Source organism: Trachypithecus francoisi, unplaced genomic scaffold, assembly GCF_009764315.1.
Source record: "Trachypithecus francoisi isolate TF-2019V2 unplaced genomic scaffold, Tfra_2.0 Lachesis_group17, whole genome shotgun sequence".
Classification (NCBI taxonomy): domain Eukaryota; kingdom Metazoa; phylum Chordata; class Mammalia; order Primates; family Cercopithecidae; genus Trachypithecus; species Trachypithecus francoisi.
The window spans coordinates 13432384-13452181 of NW_022681462.1; the positions used below are offsets into that span (position 1 = coordinate 13432384).

General features: G+C 35.6%; 1 protein-coding gene across 4 annotated transcripts in view; it reads right to left on the bottom strand.

Annotated features, from left to right (window-relative positions):
- WDPCP (WD repeat containing planar cell polarity effector) overlaps positions 1 to 19798 on the bottom strand; it is a 493313-nt gene that overhangs the window by 33413 nt on the left and 440102 nt on the right. For 2 of the 4 annotated variants that reach the window (XM_033239210.1, XM_033239209.1), the window contains exon 15: positions 16753 to 16915. In XM_033239210.1, coding sequence (XP_033095101.1) covers positions 16753 to 16915 — 163 coding nt within the window. Of the gene's footprint in view, positions 1 to 16752; positions 16916 to 19798 lie in introns of those variants that run through there. The other 2 variants (XM_033239211.1, XR_004443968.1) reach the window with 2 other exon arrangements.

The window sequence follows — 19798 nt, forward strand, 5'->3', positions numbered from 1 at the left end:
GATTGTTGACTGAGGCATTTCTTCTTTTCTAATATAAGCATTTAATTGAATAAAATTCTTATTTTAAGCTGTGATTTTTTTTTTCCAGTTTATAATCTTTTCTGATTTCATTAAGACCACCTCTTTGACCTAGGGATTATTTAGAAGTGTGTTAATTTCTAAGTGTTTGGAGAATTTTCTCTATTTCTGTTATTTATTTCTAATCTATTCCCATTATGGTCAGAGGACATACTTTGTGTATTCTTTTAGGTTTGTTTTATGACCCAGGATATGGTTCGTCTTGGTAAATGTTCACATACACTGCAAAAGGATGTGTGTTCTACTGTTGTTGGGTGGAATGATTTTCTGTCACTAGTTCTATCAGTTGTTGAGAAAGGACTGATGCAGTCTACAAATGCAAATGTAGATTTGTCTGTTCCCATTGTGATCTCTATCATTTTTTCTTATATATTATGTCATTCTCTTGTCAGATGCAAACACATTTAGAATTGTTATGCTTTCTTGATAAATTGACTTTTATTATCTTTTCCTTCTTTCCTAGTGTCCCAAGTTTCCCTCTGGTACAATTTACCTTATGTCTCAAGAACTTCCTTTAGTAATTCTTTAATAACAAATCTACTGGAAACATATTTGCTTAGTTTTCCTTCACCAAATTTGAAGTTTTCAGGTATTCTTTGTATATCTATTTTTTCAGCATTGCGTTCTTTATCCTCTCCTTCTAGGGCTCTGATGTCATGAATGTTAGACCTTTTGGCATTGCCTCACAGGTCCCTCGGTTCATTTAAAAAAAAAAAATGTTTTCTTTGTCATTCAGTGGATGCTTTTGATTGATCTGTCTTCAAGTTCATTGACTTTCCTGTGTTACCTCTATTCTGCTATTAACAAATCTATCAATGAGTTAAAAAATTTTGTGGGGGCTAGGCATGGTGGCTCATGCCTGTAATCCCAGCACTCTGGCAGGCTGAGGTGGTTGGATCATTTGAGTTCAGGAGTTCGAGACCAAACATGGTAAAACCTCATCTCTACAAAAAAAAAAAAAAAAAAGCAAAAATTAGCAGGGCATGGTGGCATGCACCTGTAGTCCCAGCTCCTTGGGTGGCTGAGGCGGGAGGGTTGCTTGAGCCCAGGAGGTTAAGACTGCAGTGAGCTGTGATTGCTCCATTGCAATCTAGCTTGTGAGAGAGAATGAGACCCTGTCTCAAAAAAAAACTTTTTTTTTTTTGGTTAATTTACTTTTGAATTCTTTGTTTCTTCTTTGTACCTTCTATTTCTTTTCGATACTTGTTTTTTTGTTGTTGTTGTTGGTGGTGGTGGTGGTTGTTTTCTTTTAAAGAGATGAGGTCTCACTAGTTGCCTAGGCTACCCTCCAACTCCTGGGCTGAAGTGATCTTCCTGCCTCAGTCTCCCAAGTAGCTGGGACTACAGGTGCATGCCACCATGCCTGGCTGGTTTCAGTAATTTTAATGATTGTTGGAGCTCCTTAAAGTTTGTCAGATAATTCCAACATTTGTCATCTCAGCGTTACTGTCTTTTGATAGTCTTTTCTCATGTGAGTTGAGATTTTCTTGCCGCTTTATATATCAAGTAATTTTTGGTATCCTGGACATTTTGAATATTTTAAGACTTGGTCTTGTTAAAATTCTGTGATGAATGTTATTTTTGTTTTAGCAAGCACTTATTATGTTTAGCTTCAAGTTACAGTGTTCCTTTGTGAGCTATGGTATGTCAGTTTACTTTTCAAAGCCTCTTTGCAGGGCTGTTTGTTGTGCTATTTGGTGATATTTGCAGTGCTCTCAGTGTGTGTACCATCCAGCAGCAAACATATAACCTGGGTGATAGTTTATCTATCAGTTTAGATCTCAAAGTCTTTTATATACTGGTTAGAATCAGATCCACACATGCATACCTTGGGGTAAGCCCCGGAGTTTATAAACAATTTAATGGGGTTGTTTTCACAAGCTTTCATGTCTGCAATCTCCTTTGGTGCTTTCTGGATCCAGGAAGCTGCATCTTTCGTTACCTTATGCTTCCATGTATACCTCCATGGTTGCACTTGACTCTAGGCCCAACTGGTGGTGAACTAAAGGAAAAGACACTAGTAAACTCGCCACAGGTTCAGAGGCACCTCAAGTTCTTTTCTTCTTCCTCATTTCTTCTGTGTTATTTACTTTTCAGAGTCCCCAAATAGCTGCTCCAATATATTCTACCTAGGATTTTTAGCTGCATTTCAATGGGTGAGACAGGAGGAATGTGCTTACTCCATCTTACCTGGAACCAGAACCTGATAATCATGATTTTAAGTGAGTATACAGTATCTGTTATTTAGATATACTGTAATTTAGTCATTAATTCGCCATATATATCTTTAGGTCATTCACTCATATAATAACAATGCGATTAACATTTTTATGTTTGTATTACAAAAATGAAATTTAAAGTTATAGCATTTTTAGGCTTTTGTTATATGTTGCTAAAATTAGTTTCTGAAAGATTGATGGTGATTTACAAATTTGACCATCAAAAAGAATATTAACCACAATTGATTAAAACACATCAAATGATATTTAAAAATCCATATGAACTTCCCCTCCCCTACTACCCAAAATAGTGGCCACTACTGGGGGTTACTGGGTTAATTTATTATCTTAAAAACTGATAAATCTAGGGAGGTTATCAAGCATTTACTCTGCCTTTCGAGGTAATTGAATCGTTGATAAGGAAACTTTTATTATGTATAGAAGTACTCAAACTTACAAATGCAGAAGGAGTCACAAAATTAGAAAATCATCATTTCACAACCCCTAATAAAATAATCTAGGCAATGTTTATCAGTGATTTCAAAAACATCAGGTGAAAGGTTGATGGGGAAGTTTATAATGGAGAATTCCATTAATCAGTCTTTGTTTCCCTAAAAGACATTATATACCTCATGTTGTGATGTAATAAGAAGCCCACAGCTCCATCTACTATATATTACTTGGGACACAAAGCAACAATTTCCCCAAATTTGCTTATAGAACCATAAGTAAGAAAACAAAATAATAAAAATGTATAAATATAGGGGATTTGCAGATGACATGTTCTCTTCTTCCTTGTTCCAGATATGCAGTGTATCTCTGGGAGGAAGCATACAAAGCTTGATGTACTTTGAACCATAGTTAATAGATATGGTCTGTAAGGAAAGTATTACATGATGGTGTGAAAGTGTGTCAGGGCATACTTAAGGAATTTTCTGGGGCTCTATCATATCTGCAGAAGGCATTTCAGTACCCTTGTCTAGCTCTATTTTCAGTTGTGCATGAAACAGCAAGACAAAAGCATCTATTATTTACTTATAATTTTTGCATGTATATATACATGACACCATATTCCTTATGTTGCTTTTCACTTTCCATAATTCCCTCTCTGAAAGTTTTAATTTCTTAACCTTTTTGTAACTCCTCCTTGACACAGAAAGGTATATGAACCTAGATTCAAAGAATATGGCACAGAGATAATAAATAGACTCAAAGAAATAGTGAAAAATAGTAAAAGCAGATAGACATTTCTGGCTGTTCTGCAATAGCAGTATTTCATGATTTTGAAACACGTATTTCAGTATTTCATTATTCACTAGCAAAGCTGCAGGAGGTCCATATCTGAGGATAACTGCTTTCAGAAAGTAAAATTAAAAAAAGTCCCTTAAAGTGAATCAATTTAAAATGGGGTTGAAAACCACAGTAAATGGTGACAATGTAATTTGACTAAAAATAACAGGTAAAAATATATAGATAAGCTTATTTTATCTTGTATTAATAAAATATTATGTTACAATTTCAACTGTTCATAAATTCATTTTTTTTTCTTTTTTTTTGGACATGGAGTCTTGCACTGTTGTCCAGGCTGGAGTGCAATGGCATGATCTTGATTCACTGCAACCTCCACCTCCTGTGTTCAAGCGGTTCTCCTGCCTCAGCCTCCTGAGTAGCTAGGACTACAGGCGTGTGTCACCACACTCAGCTAAGTTTTGTATTTTTATTTTTAGTAGAGATGGGGTTTCACCATGTTGGCCAGGCTGGTCTTGAACTCCTGACCTCAAGTGATCTGCCTGCCTCAGCCTCCCAAAATGCTGGGATTATAGGCGTGAGCTGCTGTGCCCAGCCATCTGTGCATAAATTCTTAGATGGAACAAAGAGTCAGTTTGATTTGGAGAGTGGGGAATGGTTCTACTTTTTCAGACCAAATTGTCTTACAGTATGATATGGCATGTTTGACTTCATATTCAACTTGCAACAGCATACAAGTTCAGAAAGAGGGCCATTTTTTTTCAAAAAATATTTGAGGACTTAATTTTTCTGAGGGATTCTATTAATACTTTGATAAATTCATCTGCAGTTTTATTATTATTGTTGAATTTCTCTTTTTAAGTTAATTGGTCTCAGTGCCTTTTCCTGATTTACCAATAGTTTTACACGAGATCTGAACATTTAACATCTCTTTCATTGACTTCATGAATTTTAACATCTCTTTCATTGACTTCATGAAATACTGTTTTTGCAAGAATTTTAGTAGTTTTAAAATATGTTTGTATTGCTGTGTTGGGTATTTAAAGAGCTGACAGTCAGTGAAAATACTGATAAACTAATATTTCATAGGTGGAGATAAATGCTAGTCTTCACTGGGGAGGGATATTTGAATGGGGAGAGGACTGAGTTTACAAGTAGTTAACTTATTATTAAATATTTCATGTTATAAGGACTATTGTTCTATGTAAATTCATAACTACAGGGTCTCAGATAATGAATATTTGGGTAAATACGAACCCCTATAGCTAAAAAATTATATCTTTGAATGCAGCTTATGAAGTTTGAATGCTCTGAGCTTTGTGGGATAAAAGTACTATGCAAATAGTAAATGTCACATGAAGTCCACTAAAAAAGGTTAAGGATTTCAAAACATGTAATATAGATAAGGCTTTATACATGAAATTATACCTCATTTGACTTAGTTACTAAAAATAAAATGAAACATTCCAAGTGAAAACACTTCTTAAAATACATAAAATTTGGTGCTTTAGATTTTCTAAGGTTTTCATTTGTCTAGTTCTGGTGCTGGAGAACTAACTGCAGTTCCATAAAAGAGCTGTACATCTATAAAGCAGCTCATTTCCTTCCAGCTTTTCTTCAGACATATTAAAGCCACAATAAAATATAACTTCTCCTTCTCAATAAGCTTTAGTGGATCAGAAAAAGAAACTAAGAAAATAGGCCAGATTAAGCTGGAGAGAAAATGGAAATCTTTTTGTTCTTCAACTCCCATTGTCTTTCTCACATTATCAGTTTTCTTAAAAATAGCTATAGAGTCATTGAAAACGTGTAAACATCTTTAGATTGCCAAATTGATTATACCCTTTCATTTTTACGTTTTAAAAGAGCTTAAGATTATCTTCTTTGAAAAGATGTTTAAAATTAGACACATTTAATCATATACCAAGGCTTAGAAAAGGATATCTCTAGTGAGTTTCTGGTTTTATAGGCAGTAAACATAAAGCACCTGATGGGCACAATATGAACTTACAGTTTTATGTAATATACATTAAAGCTACCTTAAGAGCTCAACACACTGGAAATGCTTAGTATATTCTACATTTATTTCAGTTTAAGATACAGAAATGGACTTCCTAGACATACGCCATATGTTCTCCTCTCATGCCAAGTTAACAAGAATTAAAAGACTGAGATGAATAAACAAGGTCAACTTAGGCTGAGCCAAATTAGACAACAGAAGAATTGTCAGATTTACTGTTGGCAGAGACAGTTTGTTTTGAGCCAATCTTCATGAATTATAGGCTGTAATTTTTTTTTTTTTCTGGTAAATCTACTGCCAGGCATTCTGTTGACAATTTCTTTGTTTTGTAAACACTGAAAATTTTCATCCATTATATTGTTTATAGGCACACACCAGGATTCTGAATAGATGAGTATTTTTGGTTTGTTCCAACTTAAAGGAAAACTGCTTAGACATGAATCAAATAAAATCACACCAAAATTTAACAACTTTTAACAAGATAGTATTTCATTTGGAGTTTCTTATGTATGAATTCAATACTGGTTCATTATAATAGCAGGAAACCAACCAATATTGTAGTTAATTTCTAACTGTAAATATCAAAGTAGATATATTTACTACAATACAAGGTTTATTTGTTCTACAATAAATAACTTTAGACCTTGGAAAGGATAATGTAATACAAATGAGAAAATTGAGGCAACCAGAGAAGTTGACTTATTTGAAATGTAAGAACTAGTTTAGGGCTGTACCTAATCTAATTATTTTTAATTTAGTCCTAGGATCATCCATTTTGTTTATACACTGTCTGACATGGTTTAGATCTGTGTCCTCACCAAATCAAATTTGACATATGTCAAATTGTAATCCCCAGAGTTGGAGGTGGGACCTAGTGGGAGGTGATTGGATCCTAGGAGTGGTTTCTCATGAATGGCCTAGCACTGTCCCCTTGGTGCTGTTCTTGTGATAGCAAGTAAGTTCTCATGAGATCTGGTGGTTTACAAGTGTGTGGCACCTCCTCCCAAACCCCTCTATTCCTCCTGCTCTGACCATGTGAAGTACTGGCTCCCCCTTTGCCTTCTGCCATGATTGTAAATTTCCTGAGGCCTCCCCAGAAACCGAGTAGATGCTACTATCATGCCTCCTGTACAGTCTGAGGAACAATGAGCCAATTAAACCTCTTTTCTTTATAAATTACCCAGTCTCAGGTATTTCTTTATAAGAATGCGAGGTCAGACCAATATAATGTTTAAGATTTTAATTTGTTACACACAAATGTGTATGTATAAAGATATAATTTATAACAAAGGATCTAGAGAGAGGAATGGAGCAATACAGGAGCAAAGGTTTTGTATACTATTTTTGTTAAATTGATATTAAAACAAACTCAATGGTTATAAATTAAGATTTATAATCATCAAGTAAACCACAAAGAAAAAGCCTCCAAAGAAACTACAAGGATATTAAAATACCTACTTAACACAAGAGAAGGCAGTAAGTGAGGAATAAAGGAATAAAAAGCTACAAGAAATGTAGAAAATGACAGCAAAATGACTGATGTGAATCCTGACTTATTAGTAATTACATTAATAATAAATGGATTAAATCCTCCAATTAAAAGGCAGAGATTGGAACAATGAATTTAAAAATAATCACTTTTGAATCTTTTAAGATATGTGACAGTATGTAAGAGACAAAGTGGGAAACTTTAAAAGAGAATTAAAAAAATATTGTTTTTCTTATGTAAAGTAAGTGTCCCTCAATTCCTGTTGTGTTTTAGTCAGGAATGGGAGCTGAATTTTGTCAAAGGCTTTTTCAACATCTATATAAATAATTGTATGATTTTTATCAACCTTAGATCTATTTATATGGTATATGATATTTCATGGATTTGGTAACACTAAAACAACCTTGTATTTTCAGGGTGGATCCAAGTGTTGGATTTTTTTCACTAATATTTTACTTAGTATTTTTTACATGGATGATATTGGCTTGTCATTTTTCTGTGGAAAAGTTTTATTTTCAGTGCTTTGGAATAATTTATACAGCATTGGGAATATCTGATTTTTGAAGGTTTGGTAGAATTCTAGCCGGTCATCTGGGCCTTTTGCTCTTTTACAGGGTAATTTCTTAATAACCTTGTCTATTTCTTTTGTGAAAACTGGTGTGCTTCAGATTTCTAAATTGAATGGCGGACACTTCTGGCAATCTGTATTTAACTAGTATATTATCTATTGTTTTCTAAGTTTTCAAATTCATTTGCACAGAAATTTGCAAAGTAGTCTGTTATGATTAGAAAGAAAAAACCCTCTCGTTTAAATAGTTAATTTCTCCCTCCTTCCTTCTGCCATTTCTTATTTTGTATGTTTGTGTTTTCTCTCTCTTTTTTTGATCAAGCTGTTCTATTTTGTTGTTTCAAAAACATTTGGATTTGATATCTTAATTACATCTATGGTTTTTTGTTTGTTTTGTTTTTTGTCTTCTACCTGAGGTGTCAGTAATCTATGGCTTATGGACTGGTTGCCTGTTTTTGTAAATAAAGTTTTTTGTTTTGCTTTGGAAATTTCTTTTTTTATTTTAATTTTAACTTTTTTATTTTGAGACAGAGTCTTGCTCTGTCACCCAGGCTGGAGTACAATGGAGCAGTCTAGGCTCAGTGCAACCTCTGCCTCTTGGGTCCAAGCAATTTTCCTGCCTCAGCCTCCCAAAGTAGCTGGGATGACAGGTGTGCGCCACCACACCCGGCTAATTTTTGTATTTTTAGTAGAGATGGGGTTTCACTACGTTGGCCAGGCTGGTCTCAAACTTGACCCTGACCTCGTGATTCGCCTGCCTCAGCCTCCCAAAGTGCTGGGATTACAGGAATGAGCCACCGCGCCTGGCTAATTTTTAATTTGTTGGATACGTAGTAGGTGTATACATTTATGGGGTACATGAAATTTTGAGACAGGGTCTTGCTTTGTCACCCAGGCTGGATTGCAGGGGCGCAATCAGCTCACTGAAACTTCTGCCTCCCGGGTTTCAGTGTGTCATGCCTCAGCCTTCCTGAGGTGTGTGTCACCACGACTGGCTAAATTTTTTGCATTTTTAGTAGAGATAGGGTTTTGCCGTGTTTGCCGACTTGGTTTCGAACTCCTGGCCTCAAGTGATCCACCTGCCTCAGTCTCCCTAAATGCTGGGATTACAGGCGTTAGCCACCGTGCCTGGCTGTACATGAGATATTTTGATATAGGTATACAATGTGCAATAAGCACATCAGGGCAAATGAGGTGTCCATCACCTAAAGCATTTATCATTTCCTTGTGTTACAAACATTCCAGTTATACTCATTTATTTATTTTTATTAAAATATACAATAAATTACTGTTGACTGTAATTACCCTGTTGTGCTATCAAATACTAGATCTCACTCATTCTATCTGACTGCATTTTTGTACCCATTAACCATCCCCGCCACCGTCAATTACCTTTCACAGCCTCTGGTAACCACTATTATATTCACTATCTCTATGAGATCAAGTGTTTTAATTTTTAGCTTCCCACAGATGAGTGAGAACATGTGAAGTTTGTCATTTTGTGCCTGGCTTATTTCACTTAACATAATGTTTTCCAGTTCCATGTAAATAAAGTTTTATTGGACCACAGCCATATCCATTCATTTATGTATTGTCTATGACTGTTTTTGTGCTACAACAGAGTTAAATAGTTGCAGCAGAGAACATATGGTCCATCAGCCTAAAATATTTACACTGAAGCCATTTAGGAAAAAAGTTTGCCAATCGCTTCTCTGCCTCATTAATTTCTGGTTTTATCTTTATTATTTCTTTCCTTGTGCTTTATTTTGGTTTAGTTTCTTGTTATTTTTTAAAGCTTTTGAGTTAGAATTGTTCTCTTTTTTCATTTTTTTTCCTTGTAAAAGTGCTTAGTGGTATCAATTTTCCTCTGATTATTATTTAAATACATCCCATATATTCTGATATGTAGTGTTTTATTATAATTACTTCTTAGAAATTTCATGTTGTATTTCTTCTTTAATCCAAAAGTTGTTTAATAAAAAGTCTTAAAATTTCTACAAGGAAGGGCATGTTGGTTCTTGTTAAACATTGCTGGTTTTATTACACTGTGGATGGAGAGTGTTTGTAATATTTAGTGAAATTTAATGATATATTTTGGCAAGTAACATACTTTTTTTGTAAATAGTCCATGAATTCTTAGGAAGAAAACTTATTCTCTTATCAAGGAATAGAATTTGATGAATATTCATAATATCTACATTATTATGTTTAGGTATTATTTCTTGTTACTTTTTGCCTACTTGATCTATTCTGTAGTAAGCATAGTGAGTTAGGCTGGGTGTGGTGGCTCACGCCTGTAATCCCAGCACTTTGGGAGGCCAAGGCAGGTGGATCACTTGAACCCAGAAGTTCAAGACTAGCCTCGGCAACATGGCAAAACCCCATCTCTGCAAAAAATACAAAAAATTAGCTGCATGTGGTGACACATGCCTGTAGTCCCAGCCACCCAGGAGGCTGAGATGGATCACCTCAGCCCAGGAGGTCAAGACTGTGGTGAGCCATGATCACGCCACTGTACTTGAGGCTGGGCAAGAGTGAGACCCTGCCAAAAAAAAAAAAAAAAAGTAAGTTAAAATCTCCTATTATTCATATCTCTCTATATCTCCTTGCATCTTTTATAGATTTTCCTTTATAAAGGTGGCTTCTATATTATTTGTTGTACAAATATTCTTAAGTGTTTTATCTCTGTAAAATTTGCATTAATTTATTTGTTGGATTTTATGCTTTTGGCCTTGAATTCTGTAATTGGTATGGTTACTATTGGTTTATTATTTTCATTTGCCTGAATATCTTTTCCCATTCCTTTATTTTTACCCTTTCTGAATCATTTTATTTAGATGTATGTCTTTCTTGTAGTACATAGCTGGATCTTGCTTTATGAGCACATTGAAAATCTTTTTTTTTTAAATAGGTGAGGTGAGTCCGTTTACATTAATTGATATGACTGATATGCTAGGTTTCAACTCTTTTACTAATATTTTATAATTTTGTGAATTTTGATATATTTGCTATGTTTCTTTCTGACGTGTGTGTTTCCTTTCTTCTCACTTATTTATCACTTAAGCCCACGAGTTCTGGGCTGCAGAATGCCCATTGGGTGCCACACTAAGTTTGGCATCAACATGGTGACCTCCTGGGAGCAGAGGACCACCAGGTTGCCTAACGTGGGGTCAACTGGGCCAGGCTGGAAATGGAGTGGGTCAATCAGTAGTGGGATTGTGTCTGTGAATAACCATTGTACTCTAGCCTGGGCAATACAGTGAGACTCCATCTCTTAAAAAATATAAATAAAAGTAAATGGTAGGTAGTAAAGTTTGTGGTTTTGTTTTAGTGGTTACCTTTGTACTTGTATCTTTTCTAATGCCCTTAGTCTCTTCTTTTCTTAGTTAACTTTTATTATGTGACATATGAGTTTTTATTGTATCTTTTAACTCCCACCTATTGGCTACACAACAATCAGTGAGCTTATTCTATCTTACTCTTTCACTCTCTGTTCCACTCCCATTTTCTAAAGCTGTATTACTTCTACTTGGTCACAACATACAGTATTTGTATATGGGTCTTCCACCCCTTTTATCTTCTGTCTACATTTATATTTATTAAAATACAGTCAGTCCTTGTACTGACACTTTCTTACTCATCTTATGGTTAGATGAAACTCTTCCTCTAGTATTCCTCAAGAAAGGTTCATGGGTACAGAATTCCCTATATTGAAAACTGTTTCTTTTAGCGTTCATACTTGAAGGAGATCGTGGATGACTATACTATCCTTGGTTCACGCTTTCAGTCACTGAGTTTTTGAAAACTGTAGTTCTGCTTTTGCCTTGCCTTATATTTTATTTTTTTTGAGAAGTTTGATACTTGTTTGAAAAGTTCAATACTTTTTTCCTGAAAGTGCACTTTGGGTGTCTGAGAAAAATTAGAACCATCAGCTCCAAGAAATATCCTAGCTATACTCTTATATTTCAATGATTAAATGTTTAAGGCCTTCTGGTAAAAAGATCAAATAACTTACATAAGCAAAAGTACATGAATACATTTTGCAACATTCTCTTGGATTTTTAGTATCGGGTATTCTGTTACATTGTTTTATTTTTTCATTTTCATGGAATCCAATTATACAAGTGCTGTTGCTTCTTTGTCTTATCTCCCATTCCATTACTTTGTCTTTTTACTTCTCATTTTCTTTTGTTTTCTGCCATTTTCAATGTTTTTAATTAAGTTTTATAATGAGTTTATTCTCATTTGGGTACCCTGTAACTTATTTTTCATTTTTGGATAATATTATGCTTTTTTTTTTTCATTTATTTGTTTCAGTGGACTTTTTTGTTTTTGTTTTTGTTTGAGACAGGATATCACTCTGCAACCCAGGCTGGAGTGCACTGGCATAATCAGGACTCATTGAAGCCTTAATGTTCAGGGCCCGAAGCGATCCTCCCACCTCAGTCTCCCAAGTAGCTGGGACTGCAGGCATGGACCACCATGCCAGGCTAATTTTTTTTTTCTTTTTTTAGTAGAGATGAGGTCTCGCTATGTTGCCCAGGCTGGTCTTGAGCCCTTGGGCTCGAGGGATCCTCTCACCTTGGCCTCCCAAAGTGTTGGGATTACAGGTGCAAGCCACCACACCCGGCCAATTTTCTTGGTGTCTTTTTTCATCCCTCCCTCCTTCTCTCCTGTCCATTTCTATTTTTCATTTTTGCCTTTTTCTTTTTTTCTTTTTCTTTTCTTTTTTTTCTGAGATGGAGTCTCACTCTGTCACCCAGGCTGGAGTGCAATGATGCGACCTCAGTTCACTGCAACCTCTGCCTCCCGGGTTCAAGCGATTCCCCTGCCTCAGCCTCCCAAGGAGCTGGGATTACAGACATGTGCCATCACGCCAGGCTAATTTTTGTATTTTTAGTAGAGATGGGGTTTCACCATGTTGGCCAGGCTAGTCTTGAACTCCTGACCTCAGGTGATCCACCTCAGCCTCCCAAAGTGCTGGAATTACAGGCGTGAACCACCATGCCTGGCCTCATTTTGTTTTTATAATTCAGAGTGGGTTTCAGTATACCCAGTTGCTTATTCCAATGTATCTAATTCTGCCTGGTGTGTTGTTGTACAGTTTTCTTTGACATCATGATTGTTTTGGGGGAAGATAATTTTCCTTAATTGATGTGTGTAGTTTTCATTTTCTGTTACTTTGACGTAAATTTGTATGAAACTGTTCATCTTTATCTTGTTTATTTTTGTGGTATTGGCTATGTTTTGTGAGATCCTAGTTCAGTATGGTCCTCAGTAGAGCAAAGTCTAGGCACTTGTTACTGTATGAATAGACATATAGATGAATGGAGCAGAATGACAAATCCAGAAATAAACACTTAACACCTATAGTCAGTTGATTTTTGATGAAGGGGCAAAGGCAATTCAGTGGGTAAAATGAGTTTTTTTCCCTCAAAAAAAAGTACTGGGAAAATGTGTATTTCTATGTTCTAAATAATGAACTTAGACCCTTATTCACATCCTACATAAAAATTAACTTGAAATGGACTTAAATTTAAGAGCAGAAGCTATAAAACTTCTAGAAGAAAACATGATAAAATATCCTCATTCTCAGATTAGAAAGAAATTTAAGTACAACACATAAAAGACAATCAAAAAAAGAAAAAATTGCACTCCTGGGCTTCACCAACATTTGGGAACGTTTGCACTTCAAAAGACACTACTGGAAAATGAAAAGGCAAGCCACAGACAAGGAGAAAATACTTGCATATCACGTATTTAATAAGGACCCTGTATTCAGAATATATAAAAGTATCTTACAATTCAATAACAAGACAACTCAACTAAAGAATGGACAACAAATTTGAATAGTTATAACAACAAAGAATGGTAATGAGCAAATAAGAAATGTTCAACATCATTAGTTGTTAGGGAAATGCAAATTAAAGCTACAATTAGATATCATTCTTCACCCACCAGAATAGTTGTAATAAAAAAAGATCAACAATATTAAATGTTGGTGAGGATACTGAGAAACTGGAACCCTTATATATTGCTGGTGAGTATGTAAAATGTTACAGGCATTTTGGAAAACAATTTGGCAGTTTCTTAAAACTAGCAAATTAAATACAAACTTAGACCCAGCAATTCAATTCCTAGATACCTGCCCAAGGGAAATGAAAATATATGTCCACTTAGAAACTTCAATGTGAATGTTTACAGCAACATTATTCATAATAACCCCAAAATGGAAATAACCCAGATATCCATCAGCTGGTGAGTGAATAAGCAAAATGTGGCACATCCATGTAATAGAACACTATTCAGCAATTAAGAAGGAATAAACTATATATTACAACATGAGCCTCAGTAACATAATGCTAAGTGAAAGACGCCAGATACAAAAGACAATATATTGTATGACTGTATTTATATGAAATGTCCAGATTATATGATTTCATTTATATAAAATTTCTCTAGAGACAGAAAGCAGAGCAATGTTTGCCTCAGGCTGGGTTAGGAGAGTGGAAATTAGGTATAATGGAACTATTTGGGGGTGATGGAAATGCTCTAAACCTGAACTGTGGTGGTGGTCATACAGCTTTATAAATTTACCAAATATCATTGTCTTGTATACTTACAATGGGTGAATTTTATGGTATATGTAAGTTATATCTCAGTAAAATTGTTTTTAAAGAAGTATCCAGACATGGTGGCTCACGCCTGTAATCCCAGCACTTTGAAAGGCCGAGGCAAAAGGATCACTTGAGCCCAGGAGTCTGAGACCTGCCTGGGCAACATGGTGAAACCTTGTTTCTACAAAAAATACAAAAATTAGCCCGGCATGGTGGCACGTGCCTGTAGTTGCAGTTGCTCGGGACACTGAGGTGGGAGAATCACCTGAGCCTGGGAGGTCGAGGCTGCAGTAAGCCATGATCACACCACTGCACTCCAGCTTGGGTGACAGAGTGAGACCCTGGCCCCAAAATAAAAAAATAAAGAGGTAGGACTTCTAGGTAGCTGAAGATAATAGCAGTCTCCTATGTTCTATCTCCCAATACTTCTTTTATAAACAATACAGAACATTATAGAAGGAAAAATGAAACTACATGACAATCATGTTCTTAGCATAACTTGAAGACAGAGAATGTTCAAACTTCAAAATAATTGTAAATAAAATGGAAAAAAACACCAAATGCTAATGCATGATCTCCCTAGCGCCTGATATTCTGGTACATTGGAGCATGAACTACAAGGAAGATGCTATAAAGTACCATGCAATCTGAAGAGGCAGTTTTCAAAAAGGATAGCTTCTCAGGGAAAAGGCAGAAAGAGAGGGGCACTTTTGGCATTTGGGTGTGAAGGAAGAAAGAAGCATAAGGTGGAAAATACCAGACAAGAGAAAGCCAAAAAATGAGAGGTCATACAATCCCATCAAGAATTTGTGGGCTGGGCATGGTGGCTCGTGCCTGTAATCCTAGCACTTTAGGAGGCCAAGGCGGGTGGATCACCTGAGGTCAGGAGTTTGAGACCAGTCTGGCCAACATGGTGAAACCCTGTCACTACTAAAAATACAAATAAATAAATAAATTAGCAGGGCACAGTGGTGGGCACCTGTAATCCCAGCTACTATGGAGGGTGAAGCAAGAGAGTCGTGTGAACCAGGGAGGTGGGGGGTTGCAGTGAGCTGAGGTCGTGCCATTGCACTCCAGCCTGGGCAACTAGAGCGAAACTCTGTCTCAAAAAAAAAAAAAAACAACAAAAAAAGAATTGGTGGAGAGTTTAATTAGCACCTCTTTGGTTTTCTCATTTCCAGGATCTCCCTGTTGAATTTTTGGCTAGTTTCCCATTCAGTCACTTGCCCTAATCAGACGAGCAGAACTGGCATTTGCTATCAAGTTTGTCACTTTTACTGACAATAGTTTGCTACTTTTATTAGACAATGCTGCTAGGTAGAGTTTTTCCACCCTCAGCTCCAAATCAAGTCAGCTGTTGGTTTTTAAAGCCAGCCCTACCCTGGTAGAACTAGTCTGGGGATGGGCAGGATGATGGAAGCAGCTTCAGGCAAGAAAATAAAAGACTTCTACTTTATTACTAGAAGTTCAGCAATTTTTCATCAATAAATGCTTCTCAATTTGTTGTTTGCCTTTGTTTGATTTCCAACGCCCAGAAATGATGGTTTTTGTCTAGTTTTATATTAGTTTATTGGGGAGAGGATTTGCCAATATCCAAATAAACTTTCATACTTGGAAATCCTCCCCCTCTTTATTTGCTATTAATGTGTATAGTTTGAGGCATTTTTCTTGAGGGTATTGTAGGTGGGTATATATAATTGATATATACATATTTTTTTTAAATTTGGCCTCTTTACAATTACTGAAAATAGTCAGGATCCTCAAAAGCAGAATGTTATGCATAAACCAGGGACCAAATCTGACCCACTGCCTATTTTTATAAATAACGTTTTATTGTAACACCCCCATTCTGATTCATTTATATATTGTCTGTAGCCACTTTTTTACTGTAACAGCAGGACTGAGTAGTTGCAAAAGTTTGTGTGACCTGCAAAGCCTAAAATATTTGCTGTCTGGCCCTTTACACAAAAAGCTTGCTGACCCTTGCTTGAGAGAATCTTTATCATCATAATTAATATTATCATTATCACTGTAAATAACATTATTACTTTTTTAAAATTTCATATTCTTTATCTTCTCAATAACCCCATGCAGCAAACTAGACAGATATCAGATATTTAAACTATCATTTATCAGATTTCAAGAACTAATGGTAAACTTGCATTAAAAGAAATATTATATAAATTATAATTCAAACTACATATTCTAAAAGTTAATATTTATTAAAGGCAGTCCAACAATCCTAGAATTTAACAGCAGAATGCAGACAATATGTTATAGTAATTTCATTTTGGCCTAGAATAACATTTATTGTAGCAATATTATTTTTACATTCACTTCTGCCATTCATTATGCCTGCTCTGAATAACCAAACTCCTGCAAAGTCTGAGCCACGAGAAATGCAAATTTTTCTCCTTGACATTTTGAAATATTCTTGCTTTGCTATTAGTTCGCATTTGAACAGGTAATACTAAATACTTTATGGAGCAATTTCGTCAGTCAACATTTCTTACCTGTTAGAAGAGCCATTCAGTATTCTTTGTTGTACAATATGTCTGTGGGTTGGGCCAGAGGGAGGGCGGTTATCTGGAAATGAGTCTTCCCCTTGAGGTGCTAAAGACAGGCCAATAAAAGCTTCATTTAGCATATCCCCTCTGTCCAAGGGCCCCAGGAATTCTGTTAAAAATGATTAATATATGAGTGAAATACTAAGTACAATTTCTGCTAACTCCCTCATAAGTAAGATTATAGAACAACTTTCACGTATCCCAGTGGAACTTTTTTCTTTATTTTGTCAATTTGAAAATCTTGTTGTCCTAGTTCCCTATGACTTCTGTCATTCTTATACTTACTTCGGCAGTTTGATAACAGAATAGTGAATATTTTCAAATACTGATTTTTAAAAATTCATTTATATCTTTCTTATATATAGTGTTTTTAACCAGCATATTATTTATATATTTTTTGTTTTTGTTAGCCAATTACTGGAATATTTTATCTTGGAATATTGCAAGAAGTGATTTTACTCTTTCACGTATAGCACGTAATTTGAAAAGAAAAGGAAAATAACTTACCTAATATTTGCTTTCAATTAGCATTTTAAACATTATAGGGAGATATATACCCCCATATCTTAGAGCTGTACAGAGGTGTATAGAGAGATATTGGCAACTTTGACAGGGCATTGTTTAAAAATATTGTTTGAAACATAATGAAGCTGTGTAAACTAGTTCAACCATTATGGAAAACAGTATGGCGATTCCTCAAGGATCTAGAACTAGATGTACCATATGACCCAGCCATCCCACTACTGGGTATATACCCAAAGGATTATAAATTACTCTACTACAAAGACACATGCACACGTATGTTTATTGCGGCACTATTCACAATAGCAAAGACTTGGAATCAACCCAAATGTCCATCTGTGACAGACTGGATTAAGAAAATGTGGCACATATACACCATGGAATACTATGCAGCCATAAAAAAGGATGAGTTTGCGTCCTTTGTCGGGACATGGATGCAGCTGGAAACCATCATTCTTAGCAAACTATCACAAGAACAGAAAACCAAACACCGCATGTTCTCACTCATAGGTGGGAACTGAACAATGAGATCACCTGGACTCGGGAAGGGGAACATCACACACTGGGGCCTATCAGGGGGAGGGGGGAGGAGGGAGGGATTGCACTGGGGAGTTATACATGATATAAACGTTATGCACATGTACCCTAGAACTTAAAGTATAATAAAAAAAAAATTAATAAAAAAAAGAAGCCACTCCATAAAAAAAAAAAAGAAAAATATATTTTTTGTAAGAAACATAAACCTTATTAAAAACCAAAAAAAAAAAAAAAAAACAACCTCTTAGGACCACCGTGTATGGCAAAACGTAATTTTTACCATCTTAAACATTTTAAAGCATACAGTTCAATAGTGTTAAGTATCTTCACATTGTTGTGAAGCAAATCTCCAGAACTTTTTTGTCTTGTAAAACTGAAACTGCACCCATTGTACAATTCCCCATTTGCCCCTCTCCCAGTTCGATAACCAACATTTTATTTTCTGTTTATATGAATTTGATAACTTTAGATCTTATAAAAGTGGTATCATACAGTATTTGTGTTTTTGTCACTGGCTTATTTCACTTAGCATAATGTCCTTAAGGTTTATGCGTGTTGTAGTATGTGACACAATTTCTTCCTTTTTAAGACTGAGTAGTAAGCTATTGTATGTATATACCATGCGTTGTTTTTCCATTTTCTATTTATTGACATTTGGGTTGCTTCCACCTCCTGGCTATTGTGAATAATGCTGCTATGAACATGGATGTGCAGATATCTCCAAAACCCTGCTATCAGTGCTTTTGGACATATACTCAGAAGGAGGATTGCCATATCATACAGTGAATCAATTTTTAAATTTTTGAGGAAACACCATACTGTTTTCATTGTGGTTCACCATTTTACAATCCTACCAACAGTGCACAAAGATTCTAATTTCTCCAAATCCTTGACAAACTTGTTATTTTCTGTTTTTTTTTTTTTTTTTAAACTAGTCATCCTAATGAATGTGACGTGCTACCTTATGGTTTTGATTTGCGTTTGTCTAATAAGTGATACTGAGCATCTTTTTATATGCTTGTTGGTCATTTGTATACCTTCATTGAAGAAATGTAGATTCAAGTCACTTGTCCTTTTTTTCTTTGAGACAGAGTCTCACTCTGTTGCCCAGGCTGGAGTGCAGTATCACAATCATGGCTCACTAAAGTCTTGACCTCTCAGGCTCAAGTGATCCTCCCACCTCAGCCCTTTGAGTAGCTGGAACTACAGGTGTGTGCCACAATGCATGACTCATTTTTAAAAAACATTATTGTAGAGAGGGGCTTTCACTAGGTTGCCTAGGCTGGTCTTGAACTCCTGGGCTCAGGCAATCTTCCTGCTTCCTGTGGTGGCTCATGACTCTCAAAGTGCTAGGATTACAGGCATGAGCCATGGCACCCAGCCCCCTTGCCCATTTTTAATTAGGTTGTTTTTGTTCTTAAGTTGTAGGAGCTTTTATGTAGTCTAGATATTAAGGATTTGTCAGATCTGCAAATATTTTCTCCCATTCCTTAGGCTGTCTGTTCACTTTATTGGTACTATAATGTGTCCTTTAATGCATAAAAGTTTTTGAGTTGGATTAAACCCCATTTGTAGTACCATTTGTCTATTTTGCTTTTGTTGCTTTTGCTTTTGGTGTCATACACAAGAAATCATTGTCATATCCAATATCATGAAGCTTTTCTCTAATGTTTTCTTCTAGTAGTTTTATACTTTTGTTTCTTATGTTTAGGTCTTTAATTCATTTTGAGTTAATTTCTGTTTATGGTGTAACAAAAGGGCCCAACTTGCTCTTTTGCATGGGGATATTCAGTTTCCCAGCAACGTTTGTTGAAGAGATAGTTCCTGTTGCATTGAATGGTGTCGACATCTGTCAAAAATTGTTTGACCATATGGTTAATGGTTTATATCTGGGCTCTCAATTCTGTTCATTTTTGTTGGTCTGTATGTCTGC